Source organism: Pezoporus flaviventris, unplaced genomic scaffold (genome assembly GCF_033815535.1).
Source record: "Pezoporus flaviventris isolate CSIRO_AGI_PZ_B2104156 unplaced genomic scaffold, CSIRO_AGI_Pfla_v1 ptg000213l, whole genome shotgun sequence".
Lineage (NCBI taxonomy): Eukaryota > Metazoa > Chordata > Aves > Psittaciformes > Psittacidae > Pezoporus > Pezoporus flaviventris.
In genome coordinates this window covers 12,260,669-12,276,047 of record NW_026892761.1, presented here as the reverse complement: position 1 = coordinate 12,276,047, position 15,379 = coordinate 12,260,669, and the positions used below count along the sequence as shown (strand labels likewise).

Here is a 15,379-nt window from a genome sequence, read left to right as displayed (position 1 = left end):
CAACAGCAATAAAGCTCCCTTTTCCTTTTTAATGAAAATGAATATTAGCAGAAGAGCATTTTAAGATACATTATAAACAACAAGATCCAGCTGTGTCACATAACACTGGTGACAATTAGGCCACAAGCATGTTTTGCCGTCAGTCACACAGTCCCACTCCACCCCGAGTGCAATGTTCCCACATGGAAGAAACAAATGTACAAATTCCATGGGATTAATTACCCAAAGCAATACTGGGGAAAGAAACAAAGGTTTTAAAACTACGTTGCTTTGGTACAGAATGTAGAATTAAGGGAGCTGCTTCTGTGTTAGAAAACCCAAAGTCTCTGCGAGCCCAGAAACCCACTATGAAAGATGCAATGGGCTGAAGATGGGGTCATTTCTCCATGGTATTACCCATTTCTGCTGGGTATTCAGCAGAAGAATTATTAGTAACACAGATGGAAAGTTATGACTGTTTTATCCCAGAAATATACTGTTATTTGCAATATGCAAAGAAGAATAAAGGATGAACAGCAGTGCTTGACACTGTCCTGCACAACATCATTTTCTCTAAACTAGAGAGATACGGATTCTATGGGTAGACCACTCAGTAGATAAGGAATTGGCTGGATGGTCACAAGTTGTGGTCAGTGGCTTGATGTCCAAGCGGAGACCGGTGACAAGCAGCATCCCTCAGGTGCTGGAACCAGTGCAGTTTAGCATCTTTTTTGTCGACAGGGACATGGGGATTGAGCATCCCCAGCAAGTTTGCTGATGACAGTGAGGTGTGTGGTGAGGTCAACACACTGGAGGGAAGGGATGGGATCCACAGGGACCTGGACAGGCTGTAGAGGTGGGACCATGAACCTCATGGAGTTCAGCAAAGCCAAGTGCAAGATCCTGCCCATGGGTCAGGGCAATCCTCAGCGCAAACACAGGCTGGGAGAGACCGGATGGAGCAGCCCTGAGGAGGAACTTGGGGCTATTGGGTGAGGAGAAGCTCCCCATTGACCCAGCTTCAGTGTGTGCTTGAGCCCAGAACCACGCCATGTGCTGGGCTGCACCCCCAGAGTGTGAGCAGCAGCTCAGGGAGGGGATCCTGCCCCTCTGCTGTGCTCTGGGGAGACCCCCCCTGCAGCCCTGATCCAGCTCTAGGGCAGCAGCAGAAGAGGGACATGGAGCTGTTGGAGCGAGGCCAGAGGAGGCCACGGAGATGCTGCAAGGGCTGGAGCAGCTCTGCTCTGGAGCCAGGCTGAGAGAGCTGGGCTGGGGCAGCCTGGAGAAGAGAAGGCTCCTGAAGGGGAGACCTGAGAGCAGCTCCAGTGCCTAAAGGGGCTGCAGGAAAGCTGGAGAGGGGCTTGGGACAAGGGATGTAGGGACAGGCCAAGGGGAATGGCTTGAACCTGCCAGAGGGGAGACTGAGATGAGCTCTTAGGCAGAAGCTCTTCCCTGTGAGGGTGCTGAGGCGCTGGGACAGGGTGCCCAGAGAAGCTGTGGCTGCCCCATCCCTGGCAGTGTTCAAGGGCAGGTTAGACAGGGCTTCAAACAACCTGGCCTAGTGGAAGGTGTCCATGTCCGTGGCAGGGGGTTGGAGCAAGATGGTCTTTAAGGTCCCTTCCAACCCAAACCATTTTATTCTATGGTATAAGTTCAGGCTGACTGACAGCAAGATGTCTTCCATATAATTCTCCCCGGACCTTCCATGACAAGCCTCAGAATTTCTTTTACATATTCTGGGCTAGAAAACATGAAAGGAACAGACCTCTGATTCTATGATTCTACGACCTGCCACAGCTTTGATTACTTAGATAAGATGTACGAGCACTCTGGCCATGGCAGGAGCCATGGAGAGGAGCAACACAATTGCATCACTATGGTCTTTGTTAGCTCCCAAGCTCCTCCCCAACTGTTCAAACACAAATTCCATTCTGCTCTGTTTCAGTACCTAAAAATAAATAAATCTCCATCAGTACCACACAGCCAATTTTCAGCTCACAAAGCATGGAGGAACACAGTTTGTCTGCCTCCAAATATATGCCTGCATGCAGATCCAAGGCAAAGCTTCCACCTTACTGTAGTGGACTCCAGCCTTAGCTTCTTACTTAGATTCGACCTGAGTACAAAACCCTATTGCCTCTGAACACACAACTGCACCTCACACTTACACCACCCTTACAAGCAGCAAGAAGTGCTTGTGTTCACACCACCCTTGTGGCAAATTATATCCACTTTGAATGTGGGCTGGAAGGTAATTTAAGAACATTAAAACCAAATCAACTCTACTCCTTAACACAGAACTTCTCATGCATCAGTGAGGTTATTCCACATAGATTAAGAGTCTACAGCTCAGGATGTTGCACTCAAATACTAGTTAACCAAACCTTCAGGATTTCATGCAGACTCAAAATGTATCTTTAAGATATACCTATAAAGCTCTTTTGTGAGCTAGGAGAGCTCGCAGGGTTGAGCATTTATTGATTAACTTCATCTTTTTGATCCAAATCTACTTGAAGTCAAACTTCATATTTAATGCACTAAACTACAGCATAGTCATACTTTCTAAGCTGTGTTAAAGGTATCTGACCCAGGAAAAAGCAAGCATTTAAAAACAGAAAGTACCACTGGCCTCAGCTGTTTTCAGTGTGTCCCAACAGCAAGTCACCAAAACGAAGAGGCAACTAGCATTTCTCCAAATGGTTTTACTTCCAACAGGAGAATGCCTATTTGCTAGAGAAAAAAACAATACAACAATAATGTTACAAGAGGCACTGATCCTGGCTTTATTCACTTAAAGATACATCCAACATTTGTTATAGCTCACTTGAAATTCAAAATGCTTTTAAGAAACCAACCATAAATCCTTGATTTTTGCCTTACAGTGCTGTCAGGTTTTCAAATAGCAAGTAGATGACTTCCCGGCAAGACTCTGTTCTGTATTAACATACATATAAAGATTGAAACTTCATAGAAACCCTTCAGTTTCTGGTATCTGCATTCAGCAAATGACAACCGTTTTCCCTGGGGAGGCTACTCTGCTTACCTGCAGGGATGGGTGCGCGGGGTCCTGAGCTAATACACCATATCCTTGGCAATTCTAATGAAAACTGTCCCACTCAGGGTACTCAAGAGGGACTTTCCTCCCTTGTTGCACCTTTGTACTTGGCAGCTGTAACAAAATCTCTATAGCACTAGAAAAAACTAGTTAGGACACACTGGGCATGTCCCCTAGAAGTAGTGATAGTGGCTGCTAGCAAAGAGAAGTGCACGTTAAGAGCAAGAAGCATAATGTGTTAGTTTACAACTCAAACTACTTGGCAGTATCTTCTGTAAATTCAAGATTTATGTAAGACAGTGTGCTGCAGCCATCATAAAATGATATTTAAGGTTTTTTGCTGCATTTAGTTAGATTTTTTTTAAAGTGAAGAGTGCAGGACTTAAGAAATAGAAACATTTCTTCTCTATTAGAAATTGCAAAATCGAGTACTATGACACTATGAAAGCTTACAGTACAGTTCAATTCTGTTAAAATTCAGCATCAATGTGGTGTCTGAACTATTTCAGAGCTACATTCTGCCTGACTAAGCAGTTATCAACAAGTCCTGATGTCACTTTTTGTGCAAAATGCATCCCCTATAAATGTGGCTATAAAAGCATGCGCAGTTCTCTCATGTTGGTGTATCACCCCTGTAATTTTCTGTGACTGGTTTCTCTGTTTAATGACAGCCTAAACTAAAAATAAGCTTGTTACGTAAAAGCAAAATAACTTTTATCTTAAACTTTATTCTGGGTCTTGGACATAGTTCAGTGATATGATCTGCAGAACAACACGCCAACCATTACCATGAGCTGTTTAAAAGAGGAAACTGAAGGAAAAATCCAAATCATAGACACTCACTGTTATAGTATCTTTAATTTATCTTGTGTTTTACAGAACTGTGAACGGATTAAAAAGCACCTCCTTTCCCATCACGTTCCTTACAGTTGGTAAAATATATTCAATGAGCAAATGTATGTGAACAGCTTGAGGATCTGCATCTTGCAAGGATTTCACAGACCAATCAAAAGCCAAATTTCTTGTAGTTTTTACAATCTTGTTCTAATACAATGGTAAATCCATTCCGATTGTAAACCTGTCCAGTCATATCTCCCCAGAACACTTTGCAAAATCCAGTGTTGATTAGCAAACTAGTTAGCTTTGGCACGGAGCTGTGCTCTCTTGCCTGTGACAGCCTGGAAACCAGTTTTGATGCTGGCGACGGAGCAGCGAGAGTGGCAGGTCTCACACTGCAAGAAATATAATCTGGTGTCCTTCTGTAGGATTGTGTCCGGTGACCGACACGTATGACAGGTGACATACTCCTCTGCAGAAAAGGAATTGAGTGGCAGTTAAAAAATCATGCACTGTCAGCAGACAAGTCACCGCTTCTTCAGCCTTTAGTTTAACAGTTGCCTTGAAAGGCTGTTCAAGTGCATTTACTTAGAAGTGGCTTACTATGAAAACCACAGAGGCTGAGGCAACCTAAAATTCCCTTTAGTTCCCAAGTTAATAAAGACTAGGTTTCAGATGGAACATTAAGTGCTGACACTGGTGCTTTAGAAACAACAACCACTAGTTAAGATTTCCCACTGGCGTTCCGTAACTTCCTCTGCTGAAACAGCAACTCTGTGACAGACAGAACATTAAAGAAGTATATTTTGTTACCTATAATCTATAGTACTTTGAATAGCAGTCTGTGACAGGCACGATGTATTTGTTAATTAGCATGCAAATTAAATTAAACACAAAATTAACATTAAAATTAACAATCACTGTTTTCCATAGTCCTCAACGCAAAGAAATGATCATCAGAAGCAAAAGCACAATTCCCAAATGCTCTTACTGTTTTCCTTGGTATGTTTTAGTGCCAGGACAGCATACAACTTATGTGCTTATTAGAAGCAGGGTAGAACCACCTGTACTTGCATTATTCCATTATAAAGCTGTAACAAAGTTATAGCTTCTTAGAACAGAACCTGCACAGTATTCACACACACATGAGCCATATGTGGACCACTGGTCATCACAAAGGTTCAGAAAAATCAGTAATGGATAAAGGAGTTCTACTTACTGATATATCTTCTCAAGACATTTTCTATCTGTTTTTGCTGGAATCTTCCTTTGATTACAAGTTGGTTGTTACCATCTATTGAGCCACTAATTTGAAAGAAAAATCAATTACTTAATTTGCAGAAGATGCCAAGCATTAAAAGAAGTCATGAAACAAGTGTAAAACAACATGAAGCAAGATAATGATGCATTCTTCAAGGTAAAAGCAAGCCAGAATTACTTTGGGGGAAAAAACGCAACATTCTGAAGGTACTTAAAAGCCTACAGGAAGTTTTGCCCAAACATAACCCTCACTGCAGTAAAGGCAAACTCCAGCAGAGATCAGCCTCATAGTTAACTACATCAGAAGAGCTTTACAGAACTGGAAATTAATACCTGCTTAGAAGTGACCAAGACGACCCTCTAGTAAGGGTAATATGAACAGTAAGACCCTCTTACAGCCATTTGGATGCAGTAAGTTCAATGTTTTTTCACATTACGGTTTCTAAGTCATCTGGAGCTGAAGATACCCCAAAGCCCAATCAAACTGGCATTTGCTATATACACACTGCAATTAGACTCCTTGATTCTCTGTGTTTACATATAACAACACTGTAGTCTACAAAAGAGCAATGACTAGACAACCAGAAAGTACACCACCACAGCATGAGATCTTCAATAAAGTTTTATGGTAAGACACGTGGATTTAACTGCAGCATTAGACAGAGTAACTAGCAACAGGCCCACAAGACCCACTGTTAGGCAGTCAGGCATTCTCTCTTCCTTAGCTACCCATCATCAGCCTCAGCTTGAAATGAGCCACAGAGACACCCTCAGCAACTGTGACAAACAGCTCTGCTATCACATCTTTGAGAAAGGTCCCAAAGAGGGAATTCAAAGCCTTATCCAGACTTTTCCCTGGGACTTAAATTTGCCTCTGTACCTCTTCCCTAAGATGGTATCTCTTCAATCACTCAGCACAGCATCTAAGTGCAGGGAAGAAGAGCCTGATGTTCAAGTACATATAAAAACCCAAGATAATGTCAATCATGCTGCCCTTGTTTCTGACATGCACAAGCACATACACAGCCCAGTAGCCTTACCTTGTACCCAATTCTGCCAACAAAAATGCCAGGAGATGTTTTGGCTGACGATGTAATCTAAAAATAAAGTAAGAATATGTTTAACCTTCCCCTTCCAGAGAAGGCTGGTATTTATACAGGACTGGCAGGCTAAAATGACCTTAAATTATCAAACTTAAACAGAGGCAGTACCAGAAGGCCTACCAAAGAGCATAGGCAGACAGTAACTGAGAAAGCTGAACAGTCCACAATAAAAAAAAGCCACCATCACCCCCACACACACACAATTACAGTAACTACTGAAAGCAAATTTTCTATTTGAGATTTTTCCATTTTTACTCTCCAGTCCCCCTGCCATTCCCTGAAACAAGTACTACAAGCTACACTTAAAAATTCACTTTAGTGTACTACCTAGCTCTTCAGTATCATTTTACCAAGACTATTTTCTAGCACACTTATGAAACAAAACCAGTATGGATTCCTGTAAGTACCCACCAAGAATAGAACTGCCTTCACAACAAGAAGCGACTAAGACACAGAAAGCACTGCAGAAAACAGTGGCTGGGGGGGGATATGGGCAGGGGGAAATACGGATTTCCATAGCATTTACCAAGAGAAAAGTATTTGGAGCCAGCTCAAATCAAAGAATTTTCCCCACCCTCTTGCCCAAGACTTGCAAAATAGTATCAGCAACACCTGATAGGAGGCAGTGAAATCACAAAAGGTTTAGTTTCAGTCCATGAGGCCCGTGTAGCAAGTCTACTATTTTCATGATATAAAACAAGAAATTATCCAATAAACCATCTTCATAAACATGTTCTCACAGAGAAATGCAGAAGCAATATGCAGTATGATTGAAATTACTGTGAGCTTACATATGGTTTGCCATTCTTTGGCCAGAAAACATGCACTCAACACAACAGCCAACAGCACAGAAATGTGCATTTACCTGCTACTTCCGGGAGTAAAAGGGGAAACTTACAATTTGCAGATATCTGTAAAGTTGACAAAAGATGTTTTCTTGGTCCCTACTCTTACAACCTGCGGAGGCTTCATGACAAATTTCCGCTTTTCTCCAGCTACCATATCCGGGTTTTTTTCCCGCATGATGTTAAATACTCTATTGAGCAGCTGCCAAAAGAGGGATTCACATCAAGATGAGTATCTTGTAGTTCTCAAATCAAGTACATCACTTCTATAAAACCACCTGAAACAGTGTTTACAATGTATTGTAAACAGTATTAGACCCTATTAGTCTAAACAGTATACAGTATTAGACTCTTTGCCCATTAGCATTTCCCCACATGCTTTTTAACACATGCTTCAAAATGTTCTCATAAATGCAAAACATAAAAGCTGTTTTCCCAAGTGCTTACTTCACATCTACAAGTACCTCAGCCTGTTAGCAGAGGTGTTTTAGCTATCACTAATATTGCCCTATACAAAAATTAACTGTGATATGAGCTTATGACTACAAGTCCTTTAAGTTAGAAACAGGACATGAGCATAATGCTCTGCTCTACTTTTACACATCAATGTGGAAAAAGACTTTTGAACACTACCTCATCATATGTGTAGTCTCTTTCTGAGCCTGCCCATGCAGGTCCTGACTGAAGGCTAAAAGAAATTCCATCATCTTTTTTGCTATCTTCATCCTCAAAAGCTGTAAAAGAAAGTGGTATGGTATTCATTAACAAGAAAAGAAACATTCTTTAACCTCCTGCTTACACCACTTCTAAAGGAACATCAAAGAAGATTCCACTATGATGTGGACACAAGCCTTCTCTGTCTGCCTACTTCTGACATCAGCAGTTATAGAAAATTTATACAGTGCTTTTATAGATCATTTTTCTGATAAATGTAGTGGGTATAGGTAATAAAACAAATTTTGAAACAAAAAAGGCACTTTAACAGAACTTACTCACCTACATGGACTATGCTTCACTTTCAACATCTCACTGAGCTAGATTACACTTTTACCTTCATCCTTCTCCATTATCTCATCTTCATCTGGAAACTTCACATTCTTCTTTTTCTTCTTTTTATTGCCAAGCATGATATCAAGATCATCTTCAGGTTCTACTGCCTCTGGTGCATCTCCTTCAATTTTCAAGTCCTACAAAGAAACAGTACCACTATAGTTCACAGTATTAAAACAAAAATTTCACTGTACAGCATCAGAAATAATACTAGCAGCACACTATATTAGATGAGTACTAATAATATCCATCACAATCCTGACACTACTGCACTACTACCATGAAGCAGGGCCAGATTTTTACCTTCCGATCTAACTTTTGGCAGGTCAGCAACAAGGTCATGCTATACTTACCTAGAGGCATCAGCCATTTTAGGGCATAAGAGAACAAAACACTCTACATGCCAGGCAGTAAGGTAAGGCACACCTGTGCTACTACCTGCAGCTAGTCCAACTTGTTATCATAATTCTGCACATGTACAGAACTCAGAGCAAGTATTTTGTCTGTCTGGAGCAGATCAGAGAGGTATTTTCTTCCCCAAAAGGCAGAATCTAAAGAAGAGGTTTACATATAACATTTCACTGTCCTTTTGCTCTCTGGGCTTGCCAAGTACACTGACAACATGGTACAAAAACACAATCTGGAATAAAACTTGGGAAAAGTAAAAATATCTCATACACCTTCTGGAACACAGAACAATCGCTAATCACTTCTAAAGAAAACACTGGAGTAAACCCAGATTTTTTTAGCAGATATATACCCTTTATTTAAAGGGCTGTCCTTTAGAGGACTATTCTGAGTATGCCTTCTAACATCCATTTACTTCTTTCACCCCAATGACAATTAACCTTGATGCTAGTCAACAGTTACTAGAGATGGCAGAATTACTTGCTCATTGTGCAGATCAGTTAGGTTTTCTCACTCCCTACAGGAGCAACTTGTTCAACAGAACCTACTATATATGAAAGACATGGAGAAATATAAGTTTCATCATTAACTGCACTAAGACACAAAAACAGACTCAGAACAGCTCCTGCACTGCCAATCCTGAGAAAATGAAAGCAAGAAAGTTTTCAGCCATAGAGGAGATGGCCTAGTTATAAAAACAAACCTTTAAACCTTCTTCTGCTTCATCTATATCAAATATCTTTTTTGTTTTTTTCTTCTTTTTCTTTTGATTGAAGAAGTTTAAATCATCCAGGTCATCTGTTGCATCTAAAAACAGGATTGCCAAAAGAAGTGTAACTGCAGGAACAGTTTAGGCATTAAGGTTTTCAATTTACATCCAAATGTTCAAAACATTACAGTAAGAAATAAGCAATGGTCTGTAGCCCTTATAGATATCCTTCAGGTTTTAAAGAGGTCATTCTATCTACCCTCAAATACCATAATACTATTTTACAGTTTCTGCATCTGCTAAGTGTATTTTCGTATTTTTTTGTAAAATACTTAATCCTTCTTTCTGCTGTACAAGAGAAACCAGTTACTTGACATTAGAGTGGAGAAGCCTGAAAGAAAAGGAAACTGTAGGAGGAACGTACAGTTTCTCTGATCTAGTGTAGGAGCCAATTTTTACCAACAAACTGGATTTAACAGCAGTCCCTGAATCAGGTCACCTTAAGTGACACTGGCCTCAATTTAAAAAGCAAGGTTATATCCACAGTCACAAGCTTATTTTCTCAAAGATTCCAAAGAACACACTAGTTATCACATTCATAGTCGTCCAAAAACCAGAAACCCTTTTAACCGTATTTCTGTCACCCACACTATTGCCAAATTGTTCAAATGAAAACCACTGTAATTGTGGAATTACTGCAACAAACTGCAAGTGGAAGATTTAAAACTTCATGCTACCTATTTTAGGGATTCTCTTTTCATTGCCTCACACAAAAAACTGTTTGAGTCAGGACAATGGACTTTTCGGAAAGCACTGGTAGGTTGCTGGATGCCTGTGAGTGTGATTTCAACCAGGAAAGAAATATACCCTCCAAATAGGCAGCAGGGTATTTATTACTCAATCCTCTAAAAACTACAACCACAGCATTATACACTGTGATGCCAAATTCTTGAACTGGGGCTCATAGTCTCAAAATACAGAAGCACTACTTTTGAGAGTTTATCTATGTGGATTCACTTTACCTTTCTTTCTGCTGTCTTCTTCATCTGCTTCAACATCTTTGTCTTCTGTTGGCTCAGGTTCAACTTCTTTTGTTTCTGACTGCTGAGTCTCTTCCACCTGTGTATCTCCTCCTTCCTCATCCAACATAAAGGGCTTCTTCTTTTTCTTCTTCTTCTTGCTCATAGTGGGATCGAAAATCATCTGTAAAAGTCAAGAGTTCCTTAGCAGTGTAATAATCACCTACCATTTAATATTTATGACACCTTTAAGTTTCTCTCATTCCTTCAGTTACCCAAACTGTTTCTTGGTTTCAGTCCCCACTAGGGACTTCTCTAGAGCTGTAACAACATAATACAAGTTAGTTGACTCAAACCGGTGATTACAGACTTCTTTACAAACATCACAGACCCATCCCAAAGTATAACTGATGTGAACAGTTAACAAGAGAAGGCTGCTTGACAGAGCAGAGCTTCTGCTACTTTTGCTATGACAGTCCAAGTTTCCTGACATCTGCTCACTAGTTCAGCTGAAAACATATTAAAGTCTTTGACAGACTAGTTACCAACAACTTCTACATTTTACCTACCCCTATGGACTCAAGTTTTAAAATAAGACTGTGCCAAGCAATCACTGAATCACTCAGCATCAGGAAAAACTTCAAGCACATCTATACCCCTAGAGCCTGAAAAACCCAGAAGGGGCTGGTGTTGCAGCAAGACCTGTATCGGCTCTCAGTGCCATGAAGTAGCAAAGGTCTCCTCGTTTTCCCCCCACAGGTGGGAAACAATCTCAGATCAAGCGATTAAAAGCTGTTAATGAGTTCTGTAGCCAGTGAAGCAGCTTCACTCAGCTAGTCTGACTGTGAAGAAGACACTAACCCTAAAACTCACTTTGAACCTACTCATCATCTGCAGACCTGGATATTTAACACATGAGCAATTCAGTTTTCCAACACAGCAACTTCTTGTACTTTTTTTCCACTTAAGATGCAAGTCTGACATCATAGCCATTTGTAGGCTTTGTTACATACATCTGGCCATGTTTTCACACCACAGTATGTATTTAATACATTAAACCATTTTAGAGACTTTAATGAGACTCTTTCACCAGTTTTTCTTATCAAGTAATTGAAGAGTGCTCTCAGAGACAGTTAAAATTCAGCATCACAAATACCCTTGCTCCTGAAAAATACCACCACTTCATCAGAGGAGCAGCTCTCCAACTTCTTGGTTTGTTGCACTCTGCCAGTCTGGCAGTTTCCCTCCCCACACAAAGCAATCTTTCCCTCACACTTGTCATTCTCCTATATATGGTATTCTAGTGATAGTCTTCCATTTTTCTGAAACTTATATGTTTCATAAAGGCTCTGTTCAAGGCAGTAAACTGCACCTATGGGTGTATGAAGCACAGCATCATGGGACACTGACGCTTGAGGCATTCAAACTGCTGAGTGTGTTTTTAGTGGAACACACTGTGCTAGAATAATTTTCAAAGCAGTTCTGCCAGAGGGTTCCCTCCACTGCTCAGACAGATCATGTATGAATCATGCTCTTGTAATGCACAATAATCAAAGAATATGCACAACCGGTTACACTGTCTGCTGCCTTCCTCTTGTAACCTCCAGTCTTCTGAAACAGAAGGAAAGCTGCCTGCACCAGCAAGAGTACACAGCCTTGGGAACAAGCACATGAGCACCACTTTCAAGATCATGACTCATTTCATGGAAGCTTTGCAAGACTATGAAGTTTCATGTTTGCTTAGCCACATGAGAACATGTAAGATTATGCTTAGATCTTAATTTCTGAGAAGGAATCAGCCCACCAGCCCCAAATCACTCTTCTCTGTGAAGAGAAAAACATCTTTCATTCTGAACCACCATAAAGCATATCTTGTGTCTACGAGAGGCAGGCTTTGTCTTCAGTAGTACTATGCCTGAAGTAACCTGAAGTTAACATACAAGGACAACTTCTGGATGCAGGAGATAGTTATAATGCCGAGAAAACAATGTAGCTGGCCTTGAAAAGTGCACTGCTCTGAAGGTCCACCCCATCCAGTCAGGTCAAGAATAGCTTCTGAAAACCTAAGACCTAGTCATCACATGCTAACTGCTCTCCCACAACCTGAGAAGGAGGTCTGTGTTCATCAAGGCCTTCAATGAAAACAAAGCAGGGGTCTTGGGTCACACACACTTTAATAAATCATGATATAAACTAACCAGCCTAATAACCAACTAGTCTGTGGTTTGCCTGACATACACGTCAGAAGTTTCTTTGTTCCTTGTCTCTGTGCAGTATGCTTGATGAGTCGAAGCATTATGGTACCATTTAAGCACTGAAAAACTGTAGAAAGTTGCAGGCCCTCTGCTGAAAGGCCTGTAGCTCCCAACTCAAACACACCAAACCCATGCTTTTCCTGAGTAGACACAGTTACAACTTTCGTTCCTGATTCTGCCCTCAAAGCTAAGTTACTATACAGGGTCATCTGTAGACCACACAGTTCCTTCTCATATCCAGTTCTATATATGCCTACTCCTTATTCCAAATCCCTACAGAGTCAAAATCCCAACTTAGAATCATAGAACAGTTAGGGTTGGAAAGGACCTTAAGATATCTAGTTTCAACCCCCCTGCCATGGGCAGGGACACCTCACAGTAAATCCCATTTCATCAGTCTGAACAAACATGCATGTCTACAGGCACGTCTACAAAGTAGACAGCGACTCCACACTTATCAAGTTAGTTCAGGTATCCTTACATTATGCTGAGTTGATGCCTACGATGGAGCGCAAAGTTCTTAAGACCAATTGAGACCCAAACCCTCTGGCTCCTCAAAACAACAGCATTATTCACTATTATTTCCTGAAGCTTCACAAAACTACTTTTAGATATCTAGCAGGATTTTTAGCAAACCAAATAGGGCCTGTATTGCCTCTTCCGTGCCACACCTGTATAGCAGGGGTTTCTACCAGGGAGTCTTGTACACACCTCTGAAAATTTTAAGCTACAGTCCAGTGCAACAAAATAAGGTTTTGAAACATCTATACCAGTTCAAGGTGCAAGTCTGTCTTCATGTGTCTTCACCCTCCTCAACTTTATAGGCCAGTTGGCTTTAAAGTTTCACCAGCTTAACGTCAGTAACAAACTATTTGCCTCTTAAGAACCTGAGATACAGGAGTTCCAGAAGCCCTATGTACTTACACATATATTAGCCAGAAGAACTAAGAGCAACACTTCAACTATGATATCTGCTACCAATTTTACTGTGTCAGACTGCTACATAAGCAATCCAGAGATGTAATTTTACTAATAGTGTTCAAGGCCAGGTTGGATAGGGCTCTGAGCAACCTGCTCTAGTGGAAGGTGTACCTGCCTGTGACAGGGGGCTGGCACTGGATGAGTTTTAAGGTCCCTTCCAACCACAACCTTTCTATGATTTTATACTAGGTATTCTTGATGATACCTTAATGTCAGAACAAATGCATTATGCAAGAAAAATTATTTTCCTGACACTTAAAAGTAAATCCAACCCAGAAACTAGATGAACTTCATGGACCTATTACCACCCGAGACAGAAAGCATCTGATGCAAGGATTCCTGGGTCTTAATTTCCAGAACCAGAGTGCAACCTAGGAATTAGAACTGCAGTTCCAAGGACACAATTAGCCATAAAAATGCTGTACATTCATTCTAGATGCTAAAGCAGCTGAATAAGCCAGGCCCAGCTACCATTAAAGTAATTATTACACTAGTTCTCCTTTATTATGTAGGACAAACCATGACTTGCCTGTGTCCAAGGCTAGAGCAATCACTTTGCTCAGAAGGGAACAAACCACACAGGAATTTTTAACACCAGAAAAAAGATACAAGAACAACAACAGCCATCTCAGTGCAGTTTCCCACACACTATACAGTCATCCAGCCAGGGTGCTTATAACCTCATACACGTAAAGCTTTCCCTTCCTCATAAGAGCAATAGAAATGAGGTTAGTAAAGATGCCAACATCTACAACACTTGAAAGATTTCTCAGAGACTGATGTATTTACTTCCCTGGAAGTGTTCCTAAGCAAACACCATTGGATGCGGAAAACCTGAAGTTACCGTTTGTTAAAAAGGTGTTTAGCTCTCAGGGTTAAAACACAAGATATTAAAACTCCAAGTAGTCGCAAGTAAGCTGACTAATTGCCATGTGTCGCTAGAAGAGCGCGAAACACGCTAAGGAAAGAGCGGCAGGGAGCCTGCCTTCCTCCCCGGCCCTCGCCCCGCACAGGCGGCCTCCAGCAGAACTCGGGGACCTCCCGGCGGGCCTGGGGCCTCCGCACGAGCCGCGGAGAAAGGCCGCACCCGCGGCCAGGGGGGATCCGCAGCGCGCTGAGGCCGGGAGGACCCGGGGAAGGCGCCAGCCCCGCACCCGGCAGAGCCTCAGCCCCCTCCGCTCGGGGCCGGCGGCTTCAGCGGCAGCGGCCCGCGCCTCCCGGTGAGGCTGCGGGACCCGCACACCGCCGCCCTCCCGAGCTCCGGGGAGCCGGCACCGCACCAGGGGCGGAGGCCGCGCTCGCTGCCGGGTGCAGGCCTCAGGCCCGGTCGCCCACATGGCGGCGGCCCCGAACGCTGCACAGGCCTCGAGCCCGGCTCCCTCGACGGCGGCGGTGGCTGCCGGGTCTCACCTCGTCGCCCGACATGGCCGCGGCCTGGCGCTGAGCGGGGCACGGGCGGAGCGGAGCAGCGGCCGCCCGGAGATCAGCCGTTACCCGCCGCCGCCGCGCTCGCCTCTTGCATCAGCGCTCCGCTCCGCTCCGCTCCCCTCCCCCGCTGACCGCGCCTGCGCGCCCGCCGCGGCGCCTCGCGGGAGTTGTCGTTCCCGGGCTGCGCCTGCGCCGCTGCCCCGGGCGCAGAGGCGGTGCTGAGGCCAGGCCCGGCCCGGCCCGCCCCGACCCGGGCCAGCGCTGCTGTCCCGCGGCTCCGCACGCCGCAGCCGACGCGGCCGGCTCCATAGGCACCTCCGTCCGGTCCGTTCGCCGGCGGCAGGCTCGGGGGCAGTCGGGCAGCGGGCGCCGCTACCGTGGGTGCTGGTGTGAGGGTGGGAGCAGCGGCGGCAGGACCCTCAAGAAGTAATGTGGCCTGAAGGAGTCCTT

General features: G+C 43.2%; 1 protein-coding gene across 1 annotated transcript; it reads right to left on the bottom strand.

Annotated features, from left to right (window-relative positions):
• Positions 1 to 3,873: 3,873 nt before the first annotated feature.
• EIF2S2 (eukaryotic translation initiation factor 2 subunit beta) lies at positions 3,874 to 15,038 on the bottom strand. Its single transcript, XM_061442083.1, has 9 exons — positions 14,912 to 15,038; positions 10,269 to 10,449; positions 9,241 to 9,344; positions 8,131 to 8,266; positions 7,713 to 7,813; positions 7,133 to 7,281; positions 6,172 to 6,228; positions 5,091 to 5,176; positions 3,874 to 4,343 (listed from the first exon to the last, which is right to left on the bottom strand). The coding sequence occupies exons 1-9, from the start codon at positions 14,924 to 14,926 to the stop codon at positions 4,168 to 4,170; spliced, it is 1,005 nt and encodes a 334-aa protein (XP_061298067.1). The 5' UTR covers positions 14,927 to 15,038; the 3' UTR covers positions 3,874 to 4,167.
• Positions 15,039 to 15,379: the final 341 nt, after the last annotated feature.